This window comes from Hylaeus anthracinus, unplaced genomic scaffold (genome assembly GCF_026225885.1).
Source record: "Hylaeus anthracinus isolate JK02 unplaced genomic scaffold, UHH_iyHylAnth1.0_haploid 12002, whole genome shotgun sequence".
In the NCBI taxonomy this organism is placed as follows: Eukaryota; Metazoa; Arthropoda; class Insecta; order Hymenoptera; family Colletidae; genus Hylaeus; species Hylaeus anthracinus.
The window spans coordinates 10,871,068-10,890,608 of NW_026534349.1; the positions used below are offsets into that span (position 1 = coordinate 10,871,068).

The 19,541-nt window shown below is 35.9% G+C and overlaps 2 protein-coding genes across 3 annotated transcripts; one reads left to right on the forward strand and one right to left on the reverse strand.

The window, feature by feature from the left end:
• Positions 1-477: 477 nt before the first annotated feature.
• On the reverse strand, positions 478-19,254 carry LOC128892038 (E3 ubiquitin-protein ligase Ubr3). Its single transcript, XM_054152082.1, has 28 exons — positions 18,340-19,254; positions 18,013-18,226; positions 17,803-17,931; positions 17,451-17,716; positions 17,119-17,363; positions 16,925-17,042; positions 16,670-16,849; positions 16,365-16,591; positions 16,092-16,247; positions 7,374-7,555; positions 7,004-7,286; positions 6,757-6,923; positions 6,398-6,641; positions 6,171-6,330; positions 5,966-6,097; positions 5,601-5,753; positions 5,312-5,496; positions 4,795-5,221; positions 4,584-4,729; positions 4,350-4,496; positions 3,966-4,271; positions 3,662-3,890; positions 3,332-3,541; positions 2,968-3,245; positions 2,540-2,887; positions 2,312-2,443; positions 1,999-2,138; positions 478-1,916 (listed from the first exon to the last, which is right to left on the reverse strand). Exons 1-28 carry the CDS (start codon positions 18,581-18,583, stop codon positions 1,799-1,801), a joined length of 5,766 nt encoding a protein of 1,921 aa, XP_054008057.1. The 5' UTR covers positions 18,584-19,254; the 3' UTR covers positions 478-1,798.
• On the forward strand, positions 8,242-15,985 carry LOC128892046 (uncharacterized). 2 transcript variants are annotated; one of them, XM_054152116.1, is made up of 9 exons: positions 10,429-10,621; positions 12,724-13,384; positions 13,528-13,669; positions 13,857-13,997; positions 14,061-14,278; positions 14,353-14,573; positions 14,651-14,889; positions 14,961-15,090; positions 15,163-15,985. In XM_054152116.1, the coding sequence occupies exons 2-9, from the start codon at positions 12,872-12,874 to the stop codon at positions 15,488-15,490; spliced, it is 1,932 nt and encodes a 643-aa protein (XP_054008091.1). In that variant the 5' UTR covers positions 10,429-10,621; positions 12,724-12,871; the 3' UTR covers positions 15,491-15,985. The 2 variants fall into 2 exon arrangements, with proteins under 2 accessions (XP_054008089.1, XP_054008091.1); XM_054152114.1 differs by lacking the exons at positions 10,429-10,621; positions 12,724-13,384 and adding an exon at positions 8,242-9,118.
• Positions 19,255-19,541: the final 287 nt, after the last annotated feature.

The following is a 19,541-nucleotide window of genomic DNA, read 5'->3' on the forward strand; positions in this document are numbered from 1 at the left end:
AGAATTGTTTTTATTTATACATTGAACAAAATTGATAATTGCTATTATTATTTACGTTTTAGCACTTTTTAATGTAATGTTCGTAAATTCTTAATGTTATAAGCGGACATTCCTAAAAACATCTAACTATACACAGATTATCTTGCTTGAACTAATAATCGTACTGTGTGGCGTCCTATCATTATTACATATTTACATATTTAGTGATCTACGTCTAGACGAAGCAATTTTCTGCCTCAATAATTGGTAGTATCACAAAAATCAAAATTCTTCAACAGAAAGTGTGTGTTATAAAAACACCGTTTTAGTGAGTATCAAAAAATTATTTGAGAGCAAAGTTTCAAAAGGGAAATTTTTAGTTGCATTAATGTTTGCATAAATTTGCTTCTGAAGCAATAACAACTTATTTGCTACATTTCAATGTCTTAATTGGTATTTATGCACCGGTGCGAAAAAATTCAGCGAGTAGATAAATAGTTCGTTCGATAAAATGAATTTATATAGTTTAATATACACAGCCCATAATATGCATACAGAAAAATAATGCATCAAATATTGTCTGAATCGCAAGTTCATTGATCCGCGACATATTGACTAACAGTCTCTTATAAACTGCTGTAAAAGAATTCGCATTATGAAATTGAAACAAAAGCTATTTTTACAAGAGGAAATTTTACAATAATAGTTATGCGGTGTTAACGATCTTGCTTATTACTACACTGCCTGACTCTGGTCATTTATTAATAATCGAAAAGATCTTAATTCGATATGCTGAACGTAATTTGCACGCCGATCTTGTTACGACTAAAACATCGCTGTACAATTGTTTCTTACTAGAACAATATTTCTGCCAATGTTATATGTGTACATGAAATTTTTCCCTTCACCTTGTAGCTAGCAATTCGTAAACAGTCGTAATCATTCTTATAGGTTTGCCAGAACGATTTAGAGTTCTTTTAAGTGAGATACTACAGATAAATTATACAGAGATTTTAGTATCGAGCTCGATTTGTTACTAAACTTATTCAGAAACAGAGTTCCTACAATAAAGACATCAGTCTTTGATTTTGTCGTATTTACAAATCTAGTATAACGCACTTTGCACTTTTCAGTTTATGATGATTAAACTATGGTAAACTAGAAAATTCTATTTCTGAATAATCTAAATACAAAATATGCTTTTGAAATATAGATTTTTAATAATCGGTAAAGTAATTACAGTAATAAATTATAGGACGTAACGGATTATCTTTTTGTATTTTTCTTTTAAAAAGGCACACACTAAACTTAATCCACCTCAACAAGGAAATTTCATTAATAATAAGAAATTAATTATTTTCGAAAACATAACTTATTCACTTTCTAGCATAACCAAAAATTTCGACTAACGAATTAAATCGTTTCCGTCTCTAAAGTACAAATGCTACTCACTAGATAAGTACTTTTTTTTTAAAGGACGTAATATATATATTTATATATATATTTATATATTTTTTTTCTTAAATAAAATGTACAAGGTTTAATTCAAAACATACATTTTTTCAGATATAATCTTTCAGGTGTTGTGACTATAAACAATTTTAGTTCAGCTCTCAGCTCGTTTTTTGTTTATAATACTTTCATTCAATATTAAGTCTACTTACTTGCATCGTAATAAATATAATATCCATACAGTATTCGAGCGATCTGTTAATTCTTAAAGCGCTGTTATTTTTTGGCGAGGCATTGTATGGGAATAAACATGTTGAAAGTCTTCAACTTGTTTAAAAAATAATCGGTTTATAACGCCCTAGAACTGTTACAGTGAATCACGATGCCATACCCATGTTTTTTTCGTGTGATCAAACCTATGCGCTAGCCACTGCTGTTCCAATAATTGGTATCTGTCTTGACTTAGGTACAAAGGTTTCCCGCGTCTGTAATGAAAATATCAATACATTAAACACTGTTTTTGAATCTTAAAAAGGGAAAGTGTACTGCTGAAGATAAATTACGTACTTCAGATCTCTATCTTCCTCTTCAAAATCGTCGAGATACAAAGAGCCCCATAAACAGGCTCGTCGACCTCGAATTACAATAATATAAGTCGATGTTACTACCAGATATATACCAGTTCCAGCGCCGCAATCGATTGAATGCTGCAAAATGCAATTATATTCGTACAATTAAAAGTAGAGATCCCTATTTCACGGGTATCGAAATACGCGGACACCCGGATATCTAAATACACGTTCAAAACCGTGGTCTCTAATTAAAAGTTGTTCAATAAGAAGGAAACAAGAATAAAGAAATATTCCTATATAAAACTTACTTGAACAGCTTCGCAAACGTTCATCTGTTTACAACAGCTTTGTTTTAAGCAAACAATGGTGCCACACAACAAACAGATGCTAATCTCATGTGGAATTGAATGACATTGACGGCATTGTCGTTTATGGTAGTACTGTAAAATATAAAGAAAAAAACAGTGATTAATCAAAATCAAACAAAAATAAAAAAAAATATTTAAATAGTAACGTATACTGTAAGTAGTTCTTACCGTAAAAATTTTATCGTATTCTCTAGGAAGACTGAGTAACTTCGGTACCTGCCACGATATGTGTTGTTCCAGAATCAAATTTCTCGCTGCGTTAGTTCGATTCGCAAAAGCGAGAATCTGATCACACCATAGACGTGGTACCGAAACACTTGCTTCGCTATCTTTCCAGTTCAAAGTTACCGCTGTATGATAGACATTCCAATCCATGTCTTCCGAAACTAATTCCAAATAATAAACTAATATCATGAATTCAGTCTGTGGTGCTGTAATTAAGGGTAAAGGTTGTTCGTACAAATGGTAGCGAAGTAATGCAGCTACTCGTAAGAATGGTAAGCACAACGATTGTATCTGAAATAACATAATTTCTGTATTAATACGACCCAGTTTTCCTAATAACTATAATTAAATTATCAACTGTTTACACTGACCTGCTTCTCGATTATGTGCATTTTAATTGTTGCGTACGATGTAGACGACGAAGTAGATGGCTTGTACGTACCATCTTCTGTGCGGTAAAGTTCACTTTTATTGAAGTATTCGATGATTCTAGAGAGTATAATTTCCGAAGACGTAGAAGGCCGTTCGCCGTATTGGGCTCTCCTCAAAATTGTATTTCTTTCTGCAGGCGTGAAACCACAACTTATTTGTAATATCACTTGATAGTACAATAAGTTGTACATTACTTTTATCACACTAAAGAAATACGCTGAAAAGAATTGTTGTTTGGTTATGTAAAGAGTTACGAACTTCTTCAAAGTGAATTCATATATATATGTATAGACATGGGCATACTTTGATCCAAATGTAGGGGTAGTAATAATATGAACTGTATAAGAAGAGCAGTCGGATCTCTCAAAAGCAAAGGGATTTCTCTCTCGTGGCGTGTCAGAGCGAGTGGAGTGACAGGTTCGGCGGGAATCCCACAGAGCTCTTGCCAAGTGCGATGTACTGGCCACGCTGTCAGTATCCTCGTATGCATTGCCAAAACATGAAGAAGTGCAACTGAAAGTAAGGTTATGTTTTCAAATATAAATTAGACAATGTATTACTCGCTTGGGTATCACTGGCAATGTAGTTAATACATGTAATACAAATTGAAGTACATAATTGAAAGTAATTTACCAATACAATCACGTTTTGGTGTCAAAGGTATCGTAGTGGGTGAGGGGATGCACAACGATCCACCGCGTTGAACGAGTTCAACTTCAAAATTAGTTCGAGCTACAGAAGTTACAAAAAGGAACAAGCTTCGGTGACTAGGAGAACAGTTCTTTTGCTTATATTTTAAGTATGTGCAATTCGTCATATCCTCCATGACTTTTCCCATTGCCACAGCCAAATTTCTCGAGACCTAAATAATAAACGTAACGTGTTTAATCATCGAAAAACCTGAAACTTAATCCTAATCGAAATTTCGAAAACATACTGGATTTCGTCGTATCTCTCTCAGAAAATTGTTCAGCTCCGAGAGTATTGTAGAAAAGGAGGCATGACGAGACTGCACCACTGCCGCGCATTCTTCATATTTCGGAAAAAGAGGAAGAACGGAATTAGCTAACTGTCGGCAAAGTGGACAGAGATATTCGCCGCTGTCCACTGCAAGAGTGTGTCTTTGCTGGTTACGAAGAGACTGTAAATATGACTTTAAACAATCTAGATGCAAGTGGTGTCCGCACGTTTGTACATGAACGCCACCTTCCCAGCCCAAGTTAACAGCCAACGCCCACGAAACCTATAATGATTAAATTAAGATTACATAACTTGCTTTATCGCCATCTCTAACTTCACAAAGTCAGATCAAAGTGTTTACAGTTTCGAAATGGTTTGTCATTTCCTCCATTGTTCGATCAAAGTGGGCACCACGCGTGTCACCCTTTGGTATAGGCGGATCATCATCAGACGTAGGTAGGACCAGTCGTTCTGTTTGTTGTCGCTCATGTCCGGTAATACTTGTTGCCTTAAAAAAAAAACAGAATATATAAAGTAGTACTACGCTAATTTCATAAGAAGAATTTAGTATCGAATGAAGGTATTTATCTACTACCTGAACTAATACAACAAGACCCATAGGTGCGTGTTCACTACTGGGAGTAGTTTGATTGCAAATAACACAATCATATTCCTTCTTGCTAGTTAATTTGGTTGTATTGTCGTCCTGATCCCAATCCATACCAGACACTCCTGCTTCATCTGGAAGTTGTAAGTTTTGTTTTAAGTTATGAGCTTTATTTATTCAATTTCCATATTTATTTTACCTGTTTTCATCGCTTTCTCCATAAACTGTTTTTGCTTATCGGCAAATTCAGCCATAAGTTTCTGCTGCCTTTCTTTCGCCCGTCTCCGTCTCTCTTCTCTTTCCCGATGCTCCCTCTCGCGTTGTTTATCCTCGCACTCCTGCATAGGGAGCCATAGCTTGTTTCTAGTATCAACAATAGTATCTTTGCACATGGGATCTAGATTTGCTATTTTATTAAGAAGCTGCGCGATAAAGTATGGGCCGTCACCGATCCTTGACTCTTTAGGTTGCGTAGCAGCTGAACTACTACTAGCTTCGTTATCCGCTGTTGCACTTTGATCTGGATTATAACTATCTGGAACACCTGACAATTGCGAGTGTAACCTCAACAGTAACGAAATTATACTCTCGCCTACTTTCACTGTTTTTGGTTGCATTTGCCCGCTCTAAAAAAGAAAAGATCGTGAAGTTATGAATCGAAGCGAAAACATTATAAAAAAATACATAGTATAACGTAAATAAATGTTAATTATTACCAGAAGTTCTCTTCTCTTGAAGTGTTTGTGAGAATTTGATGTAGATGGAACGATTTCCGTCGTTGTTGTTATTCCGGAAGTACTTAGTCTCGAATACACCGTTTGAGCAGGAACAATTTCATTCCCAGCCATAATAGCAAGCCGTGGAGGCTCAGGTGATATAGCACGTTGTCCACTGACCATATCTATGTACAATTCATAAATATTAACAGAGTTTCTGTATAATATGTACAATATTGAAAATAAGGATATAACCACAGTTAAGAAAAAACGAGTACAGATAACATACTGTTCGATGAAGGAGCTTGTTCAAGTGCTACAGCCATGGTTTCTTCTGTAGATGGTGGCAAAGCTCTTTGTAGAGGTAATAACTCATCGTCGGTATTACTATCTGATATAGCAACAATTTCACCTTCAGGTACAATAGTCATATGAAAACGTGCTATAAAATAGTAAAAAAAAAAGAAAAAAAAAATACTATGTCATTGCATATTACATTTTACAATATTAAATCTGATCGATAAATATTTTTTTTTGTGATCAAAAATATTTTAACTGTATCATAATTTATATAAAAAATATAGTCCCTTTGTAGCTTATACATAAATAAACTAAAATGTGTGATGATATGAAAAATAAAAAGTTAGAACCCACCATTTGTTGCAGGTAAAGCTGGTAAAGAAGGTAAAGATGGAAGAGACAGAACTTCTAAGGAGCCTTCATCATTTAACATAAGCGAAGTTGCTACTTCTGTCATCTCACCTTGAATTTCCCATTCCAGTTCACCTAAAGAAAGATGAGTATAAGACAATTAAATTCGAAACAAGCAACAAACAGAGTAAGTGATGATTTTACGTACTGTCTGAACTACTTGGTTCTGATTCTTGAACTTTAATAACTTGAGGTATTACCGTCCTAAGATTTTCAGACAAATTATCACTTGTATACCAACTAGACAAATCCATATCTTTTATTACGCGAGACGACGTGTCGCTGTTGTACTGACACAAAGGATTCGTCTAATAAAATAAAAGAAGAAAATACAGTTAAAATAATTAAACATAAAAGAAAATATTCGTTACTTACAGATTTGTCAGGTACTTCCGCAGTAATTACTGCCATCTCTAATAAGTAAATAGTCAGTGCCATGACATGCTCTGATATATTATGTCCATACACAGCCTTGTAAAGAATTATTAAAATCATAGCATGAAAAACTTTGGTGCGTAACACACACCGTGGATCGTCGTAATCAGGTGAAACAGGAGCAGGATGTCTAAATGGTGGCCATGCTGTTGCACTGTTTTTTAACTTGCCCGATTGTTTGACGCTACAAATTTGAAAACTTGTATGTAACGACGAAATACATTTCGAATTTACAAAAATGCATGAATACTTTTTGTTCCTTAAGAAATTGGATTATTTCGATAAGATTTATCACTCACTATTCCGTAAAACGATCCATCGATATCTGAAAATCTCTCCTATGCACTGCCCTTAATAAAACATGCAAAGGATCAAATAATTCATCCCACACGCGTGGTTTAGGGCCGTACATTCCCTGTTGCATGTTACCGCTAGCTTCTAAATTTGGAGCTCTATACTGCGCTATCTGTAACCGTATCGTATAAGTGAAATTTTATATTTATTTAGAGATATACATTTGAAATACACGAAAGAAATACTACGTACATCGGCCAAAACAGATTCAAAATCTCTATTTTGCGGGGTGCCACAGCGTTCAGGCATCAACTCCATTAACTGACTATGGGTCTTGTCCCCCATACATAATAAAGTAACTAGTTCCAAACATGACATTTCAGGATCAGACAACCCTAAATTTGTTCGAACGTTAACCAATGTAGCCAGAAATGTTAAGCAACTTTCCAACATAGGAGTATCGTGTTCTCCTTCTAGATATTCATTTTGTCGTGTATGATATAAACAAAAGCTCATCCATTCCTTTACATGAAACCTAAAACAATCATCAGTTATTATTTTAAGCATGAAACCAATGAAACAAAGAAATAGATTTATTATAATATGTATATCGTAAGCTTACTTTTCGATAACGGTGTTTAGAAAGACATCAGGTTGTAATTTAGTCGCGCAAACTTGCAACAAATAAAGATCTGCGTCCACCATAGAATTGCAAAAATTGCACTGTATATATGTCATAGCTTGACCTTTTATTTGAAGTCCATTACGGACCCACAATCCATTCAAAACTTCAAAACAGGCAACCTGAATAAACATACTCGTTAAACATAATTTTTGAAGTAAAGAAATCGATAGGATAAATTTAAAAGTATCTACAGACATTATCTTTCAACGGATGGACGATACGTGAGTATGTAACGGTACTTTTGAAAACAAAACAGTTTGGCGCCTGACGTAATTTTCACTTCTGCCGTGTCTTATCGCGACCGAAATTTGATTAGTAATTATTATAAGACGATGTTAAGAATAGGATAACAAAAATTTCGATAACTTGCATATAGTTAGAATATTTAAGGATCGTTAGAGAAAGGAATGGGTGTATGTATAGAGGAAAATTTGTATTATTGATACATTTATCAGTTTAGATCAGATATAATATAATCGTATGAAAAATGAAATAATATGGCTGAACTTTGTCTCAGAGGCCCATTTTTTCTTTTCTTGTTAAAAGTTATTAAATCTTGTAGTTTTTGACCTGAAAAGTCCGAAAATGCAAGTTAAAAGTTTAGGAATCCAATAGTATACATGCTCATGAACAATAAGCTACGCATAGGGGAGGGAAAATATGAATCATGAATTCTGAAATATCTGGACATTGTGTTTCCTCTGTGTGACTTTTACTGTGGTGTCATAGCATTCCCCCCACGAAGTCGACCAATCCCGACACTGGGAAACATTACAAACCGCTGTGTTGTCAGTTCGTAACGGCTCAACCGAGCTTAACCTTCAATGAACGAGGACCAGATACTCAGTTTTGGAAGAGCTGAACTCGATTGTTCCACGCGTGATCGATCTTAACAACTCTTTGACGATGTTTGTTGCTCTCTCCATAACTCTTTCTGACTCGCGCTATTAACAAGGAGAAGACAACGATCGGCCAAGAAAGGAAAAAAGAAGCTGAACAGGACTCGACCAGTGATACATGTGCCAATACCGCGGTTTACTTTCTACCTAAAACTTGTTTCGCTTGCAAGTTTGAAATTCGACTGAGTGAAGATGATCGCAATTAATTCAAAAATAGTTTGCTTATGTTTCCTACTTAGTCTAGGACAGTCTATAAACGGATTCGATTTGAGCAATATTATAGATGCAAGAGACACGTTAAGATTCGGAGGCGAAGTATTGATGGACATTCTTGAATCATGGGAATTAATACGTCCCAGAAATCCTGGAGATGAGGACCTCAGTTACCCGTTCGTTCGTAGAATGGAGAAAGAAATAGCGAGACAGATATCGGAAGTATCAGAAAAAATCGACAATTACCAAGACAAAATGGAAATACGCATCGACACGATTATGGCTAAACTTCTAACGGATTTACCCTTGGAAGAAAGGCTGGATCATAAATTACGTACGGTCGATCAATATCTGGGCCAAATCAACGATTTGTATAAGAATTTTTTGACCTACGTCGAGTCACAAAGGAAATACGAGAGATACACGTTGGAAGATTTCGCGAGGACGTGTGTCTCTTCCAGATCAGGCGCTCTTCCAGATCTTTTGAAGAGTATACATCGAATCGTTGTTCCTTGGTCCGAAGAATCCTTCACCACAAGTATTCTTGTGCTATTGTCGAAACAGATGAGAGTAAGTAACGACGATACTTCAAATATTTTTCATTTCGTACTTTTTCCCCCGAGTATCGTTTCAATTCTCTAACTTTACATTTACACGTGAAATAAATCTACGAATCTTTCAAGTTGTCGATGATAAACATTTTCGATCGAGGATATCTTCGAGACAAGAATGTCTGCTATTGGAATCTCGTAACAAAAGTCATATCGTGACAGAAGTATTAGGTGCGGGTTATTATCGTAGTGATCAAGTGACATCCGGCGTTACGCGTTTTACAAGCTCTATAGTAACGTTGATATAGCGATAAAGCAGTAACAAATTAAACTATCAAATGGTCCGTTCTCAATACAGGGTGTCCCAAAAATGTTGTAACACCTTGAAAGGAGTGGTTCGGGAGGTGATTTGAAACAACTTTTTCCTTAGCGAAAATGTTGTCCGAGACTTCGTTAAGCAGATATTAACAGAAAACCCCGACCAATCAGATCGCGCGTATACCGTTGGAGCGCTCGCGGTAGCGTATGAGCGCGGCTGCCTATCGTGTAGCCTACGCTCAACCGGCATACTCACGCTCTGATTGGTCGGGTTTTTTTTATTAATATCTCCTCAACGAAGCCTCGGACAACATTTTCGCTAAGGAAAAAGTTGTTTCAAATCACCTCCTGAACAACCCCTTTTAAGGTGTTACAATATTTTTGAGACACCCTGTATTGTTCACGGTACTTCGAATTAATATATCTTGTTTCACGAACGGTGTGTAAAAAAAATTAGCTGATAATTTAACGCATAACATAGTAAGGTCAAGATTAATTTTGACAAATAAGAATACATCGACAATTCGAAATCTTCGCGATGCATGTTCGTCTGGAGTTTCTTTTGTACGTATTGTGCCGATTATCTCGCGGTACATGATAAATTCGACAAAGGAAACAATAAGCGCGATACGGAAGAAACACTATTTCGCGTACAATTCTATCTGTACCAAACTACTATAAAAATTACATATTTCCTGTTTTTTTTTCTCATGGAAGATAATGAGTATTTGATAAGAGTCGTTGATAGGAAACGTTACGAAATAATTTTCGTAAAGGAACGTTTATAGTTAGGTAGGATATTTTTTTATGCTCCACATGAACTGAGATCTCGTTCGAAGAGTCGGCGGAGAATGTTTTTCTCGGCGATGCAATGCACTTTGTATAAACGTCAAGGAGAATAAGAATGAAGAGGAGCATGCGCAGAGATACGTATGCGCCATTAAACGACTCTTTAGGGCAAGAGGGAAGGGAACATCGAGCAAAATGACGGGAGAACGATGCGAAATTCTCAGTTGTGTCTGAGCAACCGAGAAAAGTGTTCGTCTCGCTGCTTTCTTTCGTCGTATGAAAAGCACGCTCGGCAATACAGTTCCGAGAAACGATCACCGAGAACGAATGTTTGTGCAACAGTGCATATCGTGACAGGGATTCGAACAACTCGAGTTACAGTTTGCAGCTAAAGAACTTTCAAATAGTAATCAACGTAAGAGGAATTCTGCTACGATATTCTCTCAGGTTCCAATTATTGTTTATCGTCATCGAAACGGTTTCGATTGACCCCATTGTCCTCCTGTGATCCATATACTTCGAAACACTGCTCTGCGCTCGTTTACAGTGAAAGCTTTTGACAGTATGCTTTAACAATATGGGTTGACGAAGCAAATAAATTTTTCTTGGGTTCTCGACGAATCTATTATCGTATAAATATCGTTGAATTCAACAGATAGTTTCGAGAGATCTTGTCCCGAGATATCGCGCTGGAATAACAGTACTACCTCAAAGTTTCTTCCATCGTTTTTTTTGTGCCGTATGACTGTTTACGTGGACAAAGTCTATCCTATGTAAACACGAGTAATTCGAAAATATTTCGCGTATAGCACGCACTTGTTACGTTTTCGTCGATAGTAATTATTCGACGTAATTGATGAATTGAGTAACATGTACCCTTGATCGCGAAGATTATAAAGAACATCCTTCTTTAAAATGTTAGGTTGTCCCGAAAGATTCTTTCGCGAGTTGCACTCAATTATTTTCTGTGGTCGTGTTTATATAAATAGATAATCTAATTTCATAGATATTCATGTTGTAACAGTAATGGAGCAAAATGAATCGTGCACAATTCAGTAATGTAACATAAAACATAAAATATTGTGCATGTATTACTTATTAACACGTTGATCGCCATGTCACCCATATATGGGTGACAGTGTTTTTCACTCAAGAACTAAAAAGATCAATTCTGAAAGTTGGACGTCACAGGAGATGAATCTAAATGAAATTCTTGAATTTTGATGTAATTACAAAACTGAATACCACGATAAATGTTTCATTACCTAGACTCCGATAGTCTAAATAATATTCAATCTTAGCAGAAATTTTCAAGAATATTCGTTTGGCAGGCAACGTGTTAATAAAGCGAAAGAAACTTTTGAGACAACCTAATACTATATTACAGAAATGAATTATTATTTAAAAAGTGTGGCTTTTCTAAATGAAATAAGACCGTGTAAAAAGTCTGCTTAATAAGATCGCACTGTACATAAAAGAAACCTTAGGTAGGACTCCTAATACGATCGAACTAATTTTTGTTCAATCATTTACGTTCTTTAGAGTAAATATCTCGTACAGGTCGCATGTAATTGCGTAGTTATGAACTTAGACATTTAGCGATATCGATAGGAAGAAGTTTTTAAACCGCGATCAATTGAAAACAGAACTTTGACCGTACTATTTTTCAATTCTTTTCGAGAAACGTTGCTTCCTAAACATTTCCACGAAAATGTTAGAAAATACTCTATACAGAAATTCGCAAAATAGTGATACGGATGAAAAGCTCTAAACGACCGGAAGTGTTAATCATTACACGCGGATGTGACTCATTGTAAATAAATTAAATATAATCCAGGGAAAGGGCATTAATCAAGGACCAATCTATGTGCAGCGTAAATTACAATCGTGCGAACTAAATGACGCTTTCGTTATCTTTTCCACGAATGAGACACGCGATGTCGTTTCAATTTGACTACCGAGGTATCTAGTTTTAAGATAATCAACGTATTCGACCCTTATATCAAGCTCGCTTTACATGTGTTTGTAAGCTATCTGTATGTATACCGAATATTATATGTATAACGTACCGGGAGGCATAAAAACGTTTACCAAGGGTATTATAATGGTTGCAAGCCAATTGTTTCCAATATTGATCTTCCTAAATACGTTCAAACTTTGCTTTTACATTCTTCCACGTAAATAAATCTGTATTGTACCATCTATCTATAATTATACTGAATATTAATGAAAAGTTGTTCACCCAGGTCGCAAGTAGTACTACGTTTTCTCTAAAAATCGACCGTATTTACAAAATCTCGAATTTCTCGAAAACTAAGGACGATGGAGCATATTTCACTTTCAGATTCGTATTTAGGAATAGGAACCCTATAAGAATCACCTAGTGGATATCGCGGAATTTAAAAAAAAGATTAAATTTGTTGGACAGTGTTATTCAGCCGCGAATTGAAACCTGAGAGAATAAAAATTGCATATACGTTATCACACAAATCTTGTAACCTACATATGCACACGTAGGTATCGCAGGATGTAACGGATCGGAAATAGAGACTCCACCTCTCTCCGTGTGTAATTAAATAGAATATAAACAAAACCGAAGGCGCATCGAAAGATAAATAAATATATATATATATATATAAAAAAAAAAAAAAAAAAAAAAAAAAAAATGAAGAAAACGAAATTTATCCCCTGCCTGCTTTTTCTCTCGATAGTATGGAGAGTAAAATGTGCTTTGAATAAGGATGCCACGATAATTGATGAAATGAGATACAAACTCCTTCGACTGCAAGAAACGTTAGAAAGAGATTTATCGCAGGCGAGCTTCGGGGTCGTAGGATTCGAAGACGAAAAGTATTTCAGTCTTATAAAGAGTTACAAGACCTTTGGGAACGAGCTGGAACAAAAGTTTCCAAGCGGTGGTTACGAATACTTGAATCCGTTGAGTTCGATTCTGCTATGGGCTCGAACTGAAAACGAATTGAAAAGCATCGACGGGCTGTACAAAGTTTTCAGGCAAATGCAAAGTGAAATTTTGAACCATACCGCGCCCCTTGATGTTCAGAGACTAGCAGATTTCTCCGAAACTATTTTACACGATCCAAACGCATCGATAATAAACGCGCTGTCTCGTGTAACCGACTTCATAATACACGACAAATTGTTCGTTAAAGCTTACAAGGTACAACAATAGCAACAATGACAAAATTTCTAATAGTATTCATGTACAACGGACGGTTTCTTTTTTCTCTCGAGTAAACGATATTTAGCGACACCTCCTGTATATACGCAATTACTGATCGAATTTATATTTTGCACGTGCAGGATTCATCCTCGTTAATTTGCAACGAACAACAGTCGTTGCAACAATTACTCTACAATCTATATAACACGGTCACTCTCACGGAAATTAAAGGGTACAGCATGATACAATTCTCTTACATGTTGCTACGAGTCTATAATCCAGGTATAGCAATTATCGAGCGTAAGCTGTATAATTCGCTGTCATTTTCTTATATCTTATTCAATTATTTTTCGTTTAAATAAACTATCGGTGACTTTGACAAAGGCGCCGTGGATAATTCTAAGAATGTACATTAATATACCTTTTCCTATGTCAGAAAGCGATAAATATTTTTACAAATTTAATCTAGGGTCTAACTTCACGGACGAGATGGATCTAGTAACGCAACAATACGCGACGAGAACATCCGAAACCGTAAGAGCTGTGAAAACTGCTATGGCCTTTGCTCCTAGAGATCTTTGGAAATGCGACGCGAGAAAACAAGAATTAGGTAAATTTGTGTGTTTACGCACTCTCGCGCCAATGATTATGATCGTGCGAATTCATTTTTCAGATGAAACGTACACAAAGTTCATTGATCTGTTTCAAGGATACATAGTAAACGAAGTAGATCTGAATCGTGAATCATCTTGCCGTCAAAATTGTGCTTATTATTCGTACGCGAAAGTGCAAGGATGTTATAAAGATCAATACTGTGCTAAACAACGACAATGTAATGGTAAAATATTAGAATGCGAATACGTCGACTCCGACATGTGGGTTTGTTCCTCGGTAAATTGAATTTTGTTTTACGTTAAACGACGTAAGGCGAATACCGTGCGTAAATACATTTCGTACATTTTTAGGACAGAAACTATGACCGAAGATATGAACGTGTACAATACGAAAACGGTATCGTATACGGACAGAAGGGCTACTGCAAGAATGGATACACTAAAGTCGAAAGCTGGTGGCGTTGGTTGTTCTGGCACTGCAGTTATTGTTTCTGTTATTGCGACGATCATACCGCGAAGTCTGATCGATATGTCAGTTTGCAAAGTGTCCATTCCGATGTGGCGAATAATAAGTAAACGTTACGAAGAATTTAATGAGATTTAGTAAAAATTGTTGATTCCATTAATAACAATACGCTGTTCGTTTCAGGGTTATAACAGGCATTGCATTCAAGAAAGTGAATCAAGTAATACATATAGAAATACAAGAAGGTGAACTACTGCCACGTGGAAACATCAATAAAACAACTGTCAGCTGGAAACCGATTGAGGCCTTCAACATATTAGATAAGAATGTAAAGAATGGCATTGATTACCACACTTTAGCTTGGGAAGAAAGAGGTTTAGATCTAGACGACTTGGTACCAGCTCAGGATCATCTTCTAACAGGTGTATGATGTCGAACTTGCACTTTTTACTTTAATCGTGAAAATTGTATTAACAATTGTCGACTTTTTTAGGTGTCAGATTTCGAAAGCTCGGAAGCCACTTGAATTTAGAGATAAAGGTGTCACCATTTGATTTCATAACTGGAAAACTAAACAAACCATTAGAAAAGAGTTTCTGGATAGCTAACGACGCTACTGACAGGTAAACCTGTTTCGTTGTTTGACAAATTTGTTTATTCGTTCAATTTATTCTATCCGCTATTTTAACTTGCAGAGATGAACTGAAATTAGCAAAAGCCGATATACCGACTCGTCTTTCTGTACCAACAGTGCCAGATTCAAAACCAAATCAGTATTTGAATTTTGCGCCAAGTAGTCGTACCGAGGATGTTGCACAAAACACGATACCATTCATCGATGTTCAACGGGTGGAATCAAATCCGCCGGTGCCAATCGCGGGTGCCGGAATATTTCATAAAGGCAGAAGCATGTCTGGAGGATACGTGGCGTTAAAACTGATCACATATGATTTTAGCCCGCATTTGCAAGTTGATTTGGGAACTGAACAACCGGTTATTGGTACACCATTCTTAGTGAATTAAAACCATTATAAATTTAGTAACATAAGCGTAATATTGATATTGCGAATATTGATGTTATTTTTATATATTATTTCCATTTTCATACCTTTTTCATTGATTTATGTTTGACAATGTTATTCGTGTTCCGTTTCCACAGACATTTATAACATTTGCGAAATTTGTAACAATTTTTCTTTTAAATAGTTTTTACCAAATATTTCTGGTTTCTTTCATTTTTGTGCCATCTTAGCATATATATGATATTTGAAACTTCATTTAGTTGAAATTAAAATATACTATTAACTTCGACACGTATCTTCTATTTGTTTGTCAAAATCACGAATAACTACGGTTTGCTAGGTTATAAATATCCAGTTACTTCATAAAATTTTTAAATATTCATGCAAGTAGAAATTTATATCATTAATCTGTATTAGTTGATTATTTTATAAACTGACTTCTCAAAGTCCTGTGATTTATAATTAACCAAATATAAACAAGAACACATTAAACGCATATTTTGTACATACTTTTCAATAACGTTACTTAAAAAATAAGTATGCATTTTATGACCCGGATCAAAGGAATCTAAGAATATCAAAAGACAGAAAAGTATACTCACCTGAACTCGTAAAGGATGCATCATTAAAAGATGTAGCATATCAGTAGAAGGTAACAATTCATTAAGTGTCGCTCCTTGTTGACGAATAGCTTGACACATAAACACAGCAAAATATCGATGAAGTGGTAGATGAAACGATACTTGCAAACTATCACTCTGAAACAAACATGGGCAAGGATTGAATTATTAAATAATTAATGTACTAGAAATAAAATGATAAATGTGTTTAATTATAATAGATCGTAAGCCATCCATATACCCAAATTTACTTACTTCGTTTGGATGCGTGTAATTCACAGCATCTAACCAATCTTGCAAAGCGGTAAGACAAAACGTAAGCACTCTCTTACTAAGAGTTGCACTTTCAGGACCACGCAAATGGGAAACCAAGGCCCACATCGGATACGCGCTGGCTTCCAGCTCGGCACTGAACGCTGCATAGTACGTATTAGGTTCGAATTCAATATGTTGTCTTAATTCTCGTTGATTAACATTCATTCCTATAACAAAAACAACGAACAGCTTTAAAATATTCTTTCGCCAATTAATAATTATGTTTTATGAAAGGTAGACGATACCTTGAAACATGGACAGGAACTCGAACCACATTTCCAAAAGTGTATTGTCGCTCATAAATCGAACAGCTACGGGCTTATGTGAAAGAACATTATTCAAGTCTGACACAAGAGGCCAATAACAATGTTCTTTCATCACTTGTCGACCACAGTCTACTACAAAGTGAAAATTTTTGTCTGCGTCTGAAAACGAAAGTAATTGTATATAATTTCAGATTTCGTACATCTCAGTATTATAAAGCCATAAAACGTACATACCGTGTAAGGTATTCTTAATTAGAATCTTATTCATCATGTATTTCAAACTAATAACCATAACGTGTAATAATTTTAATTTATCCACCATTTTCAATGCTAAACTTTCGTTACTAAAAAGCTGAAATATAAAACACAAAGGCGTGGAAAAAATTTTTTTCTATGAGAGAAAATATTGCTTCATTTATGATTCTCACCTGTACGCTAACGTGGACTACTCTGTTGCTCAAAGTATCAGGATCTGTTGAACGTTCAAGTATCATCGAAATTCTACTGTAATGTAGTACAAATGCGCAAGTAAGTGCTTCCTTATAATCGGGGTCCGGTAGCATGTTCAATAATAGACAAACTAATTTTTGCGGAAATTCGTAAGCTACCGTCCAGAACACTAATTCTTCTAAGAAAGTAGTATGTTCTAAATGTTCTTGTAACGATGCACAGTCTGAAACAAGAAATAAGATATTAATTCTTTTTTAGTTATACACATAAAAATTAACGATATACGTTGACGGAATGCGCGTAAGCTTACCTTTGTATTCATCAGGTGGTTCTGGATTTGGTAAGGAGTTCACTGCATCTTGATATATTTTATTACTATCCCGACAATAAATATCGTATTCTGTCTGTCCAGTCGAGACAGACGGATTCATGAGATCTCTATAATTTTGCGGATTCGTAAGTGCCGATGTAATAACGTTCCTCATTAATGCACCCATTTTATTCAAGTCAAGAAGCATGGTTAAATACCCATCTGCATCTTCGATAGCAACTCTATAATCTGGTCCGTCAACTTTACTGAAATAAACAGAAAAGAAAGTTATTATAAACGAAATGTGCAATGTTTACAATTTTAAAAATACATATAGAAATATTTAAAATACCAGATATCGCGCAAATGTTGAATAAAACGAAGAATTATTCTAGGCATCATTGCTTCTGCTACACACAATAAATCTGAAGGGGCAGTAGATTTACAAACTGCAGCTTTTGGACCATGTCTGTCGCAAAATCTATGAAGACAAGAAATGATACATTCATAGATAAAAATAATTTCAGATCATTCCACCCTAATATATTATATAAATTCTTACCCTGTTTCTTTCATAACCGATGTATCACCACAATCGCATGCACCTCCAGCTTGACTGAGAAACATATTAAAGTCATGACGATAGTGATTGCCCCTTTTAAAGCATTCTGTACACAGGGACATACACGGCGATATACCACAAGTACGACAACGGTATGCTACAAAATTGGGAGTCCAAACCAGCCCACATGTTGTAGCATTATCGTACATTCTCACTAAAATATTTATATGTATTTTGTTAAATATCCTCCAAGGGTTAATACAATAACATTGCTAACGATAAATTTATAACATTTTCGTGATCAAAAGAAAAAAGTTTGTACAATACCTGCGTTAGCAAATTCATCCGGAGTACGACCACCAGCCATCAACCATTTACACCAGTCAATGGTTTCGCATTCATCGATGGCTGTACTAGGATCTAAGAGTATATCTAACAATCCTTTAAGATGAGGTGGACAACTAGTGTTACGGTTTGGATTACTGCTACATTCTGCATAGATACGAGCAGCTGCATCACGTTTGCCCATGTCCATTAATTCTTGATACGGAGTCTTCGATGACGAGGCCATCGCGAAAAAAGGACCTCGCAACGCGAGGATAACACTGATTTAGGTACGTGTTGCGGTATCCTTCGAGGATGATAAGTGAGATAGAAAACAAACGAGCGAGTCAAGTCGGGAATCAGATGATATCGACGTTAAAATTTTAGGAAGCCGACAGGACAGCAAGTTGCCCGACGACTCGCACCTTTTTGCGTGTTCCTCGTGTGAAAACTTCCGGGAAACCTTTTAAGTAGAGGCGGCCCGCGGACTAGAGGATTCTCGATAATCTCCATATCAGCGAGCATCTCCCGTCAACTCTGTCTTCCTCATCAATTTTGACAGCATGACGAAAGCACCAAGGGACCGTTAACTCGCACCACTCGTCTCAACCACGGTTTATTATCGACCTTCAGATTTCGTGTTTCGAGAAGTACTCGGTACTTGCACAATAATCGTCTTTGATCCGACACACATCCGCATTTACGGAACTGTACGGAACAGTAAAACCACTCGATCACCAATCGTTCGACCAATTGACCACAGCTTATATTTCTCTACGGTACGTCTTCTTCTCTCTGATCAAGAATTTGTCTATCTTATCGACGGAACAATGACAATACCCAATCGTGATTTCAATGAACGCATTTCGTTCGATTGTCTCCACTAACTCGATTGTTCTTTTTCAACGTAACAACCATAAACAATATGTAGGAAAAAAAAACGAGAGCTGATAGAATATAAATATTATTAAAAATGTGACTTCGAACGCGATATTTAGTCGCTTTATTTGTAATCCAATCATATATGGTTTCATGGACAAATTCGTTTACGATCGAACGATGTACTTTATCACAGCATTCACAGCCGACTCTAGCCTTCGAATAAATCTGAATCTTGTTTCCTCTTTTGAACATTTTCCAAAGAAGGAAACGAGACAAACACATCGACAAACTTTAAATTTATTCGAAGCCTAGGGTTTTCTCTG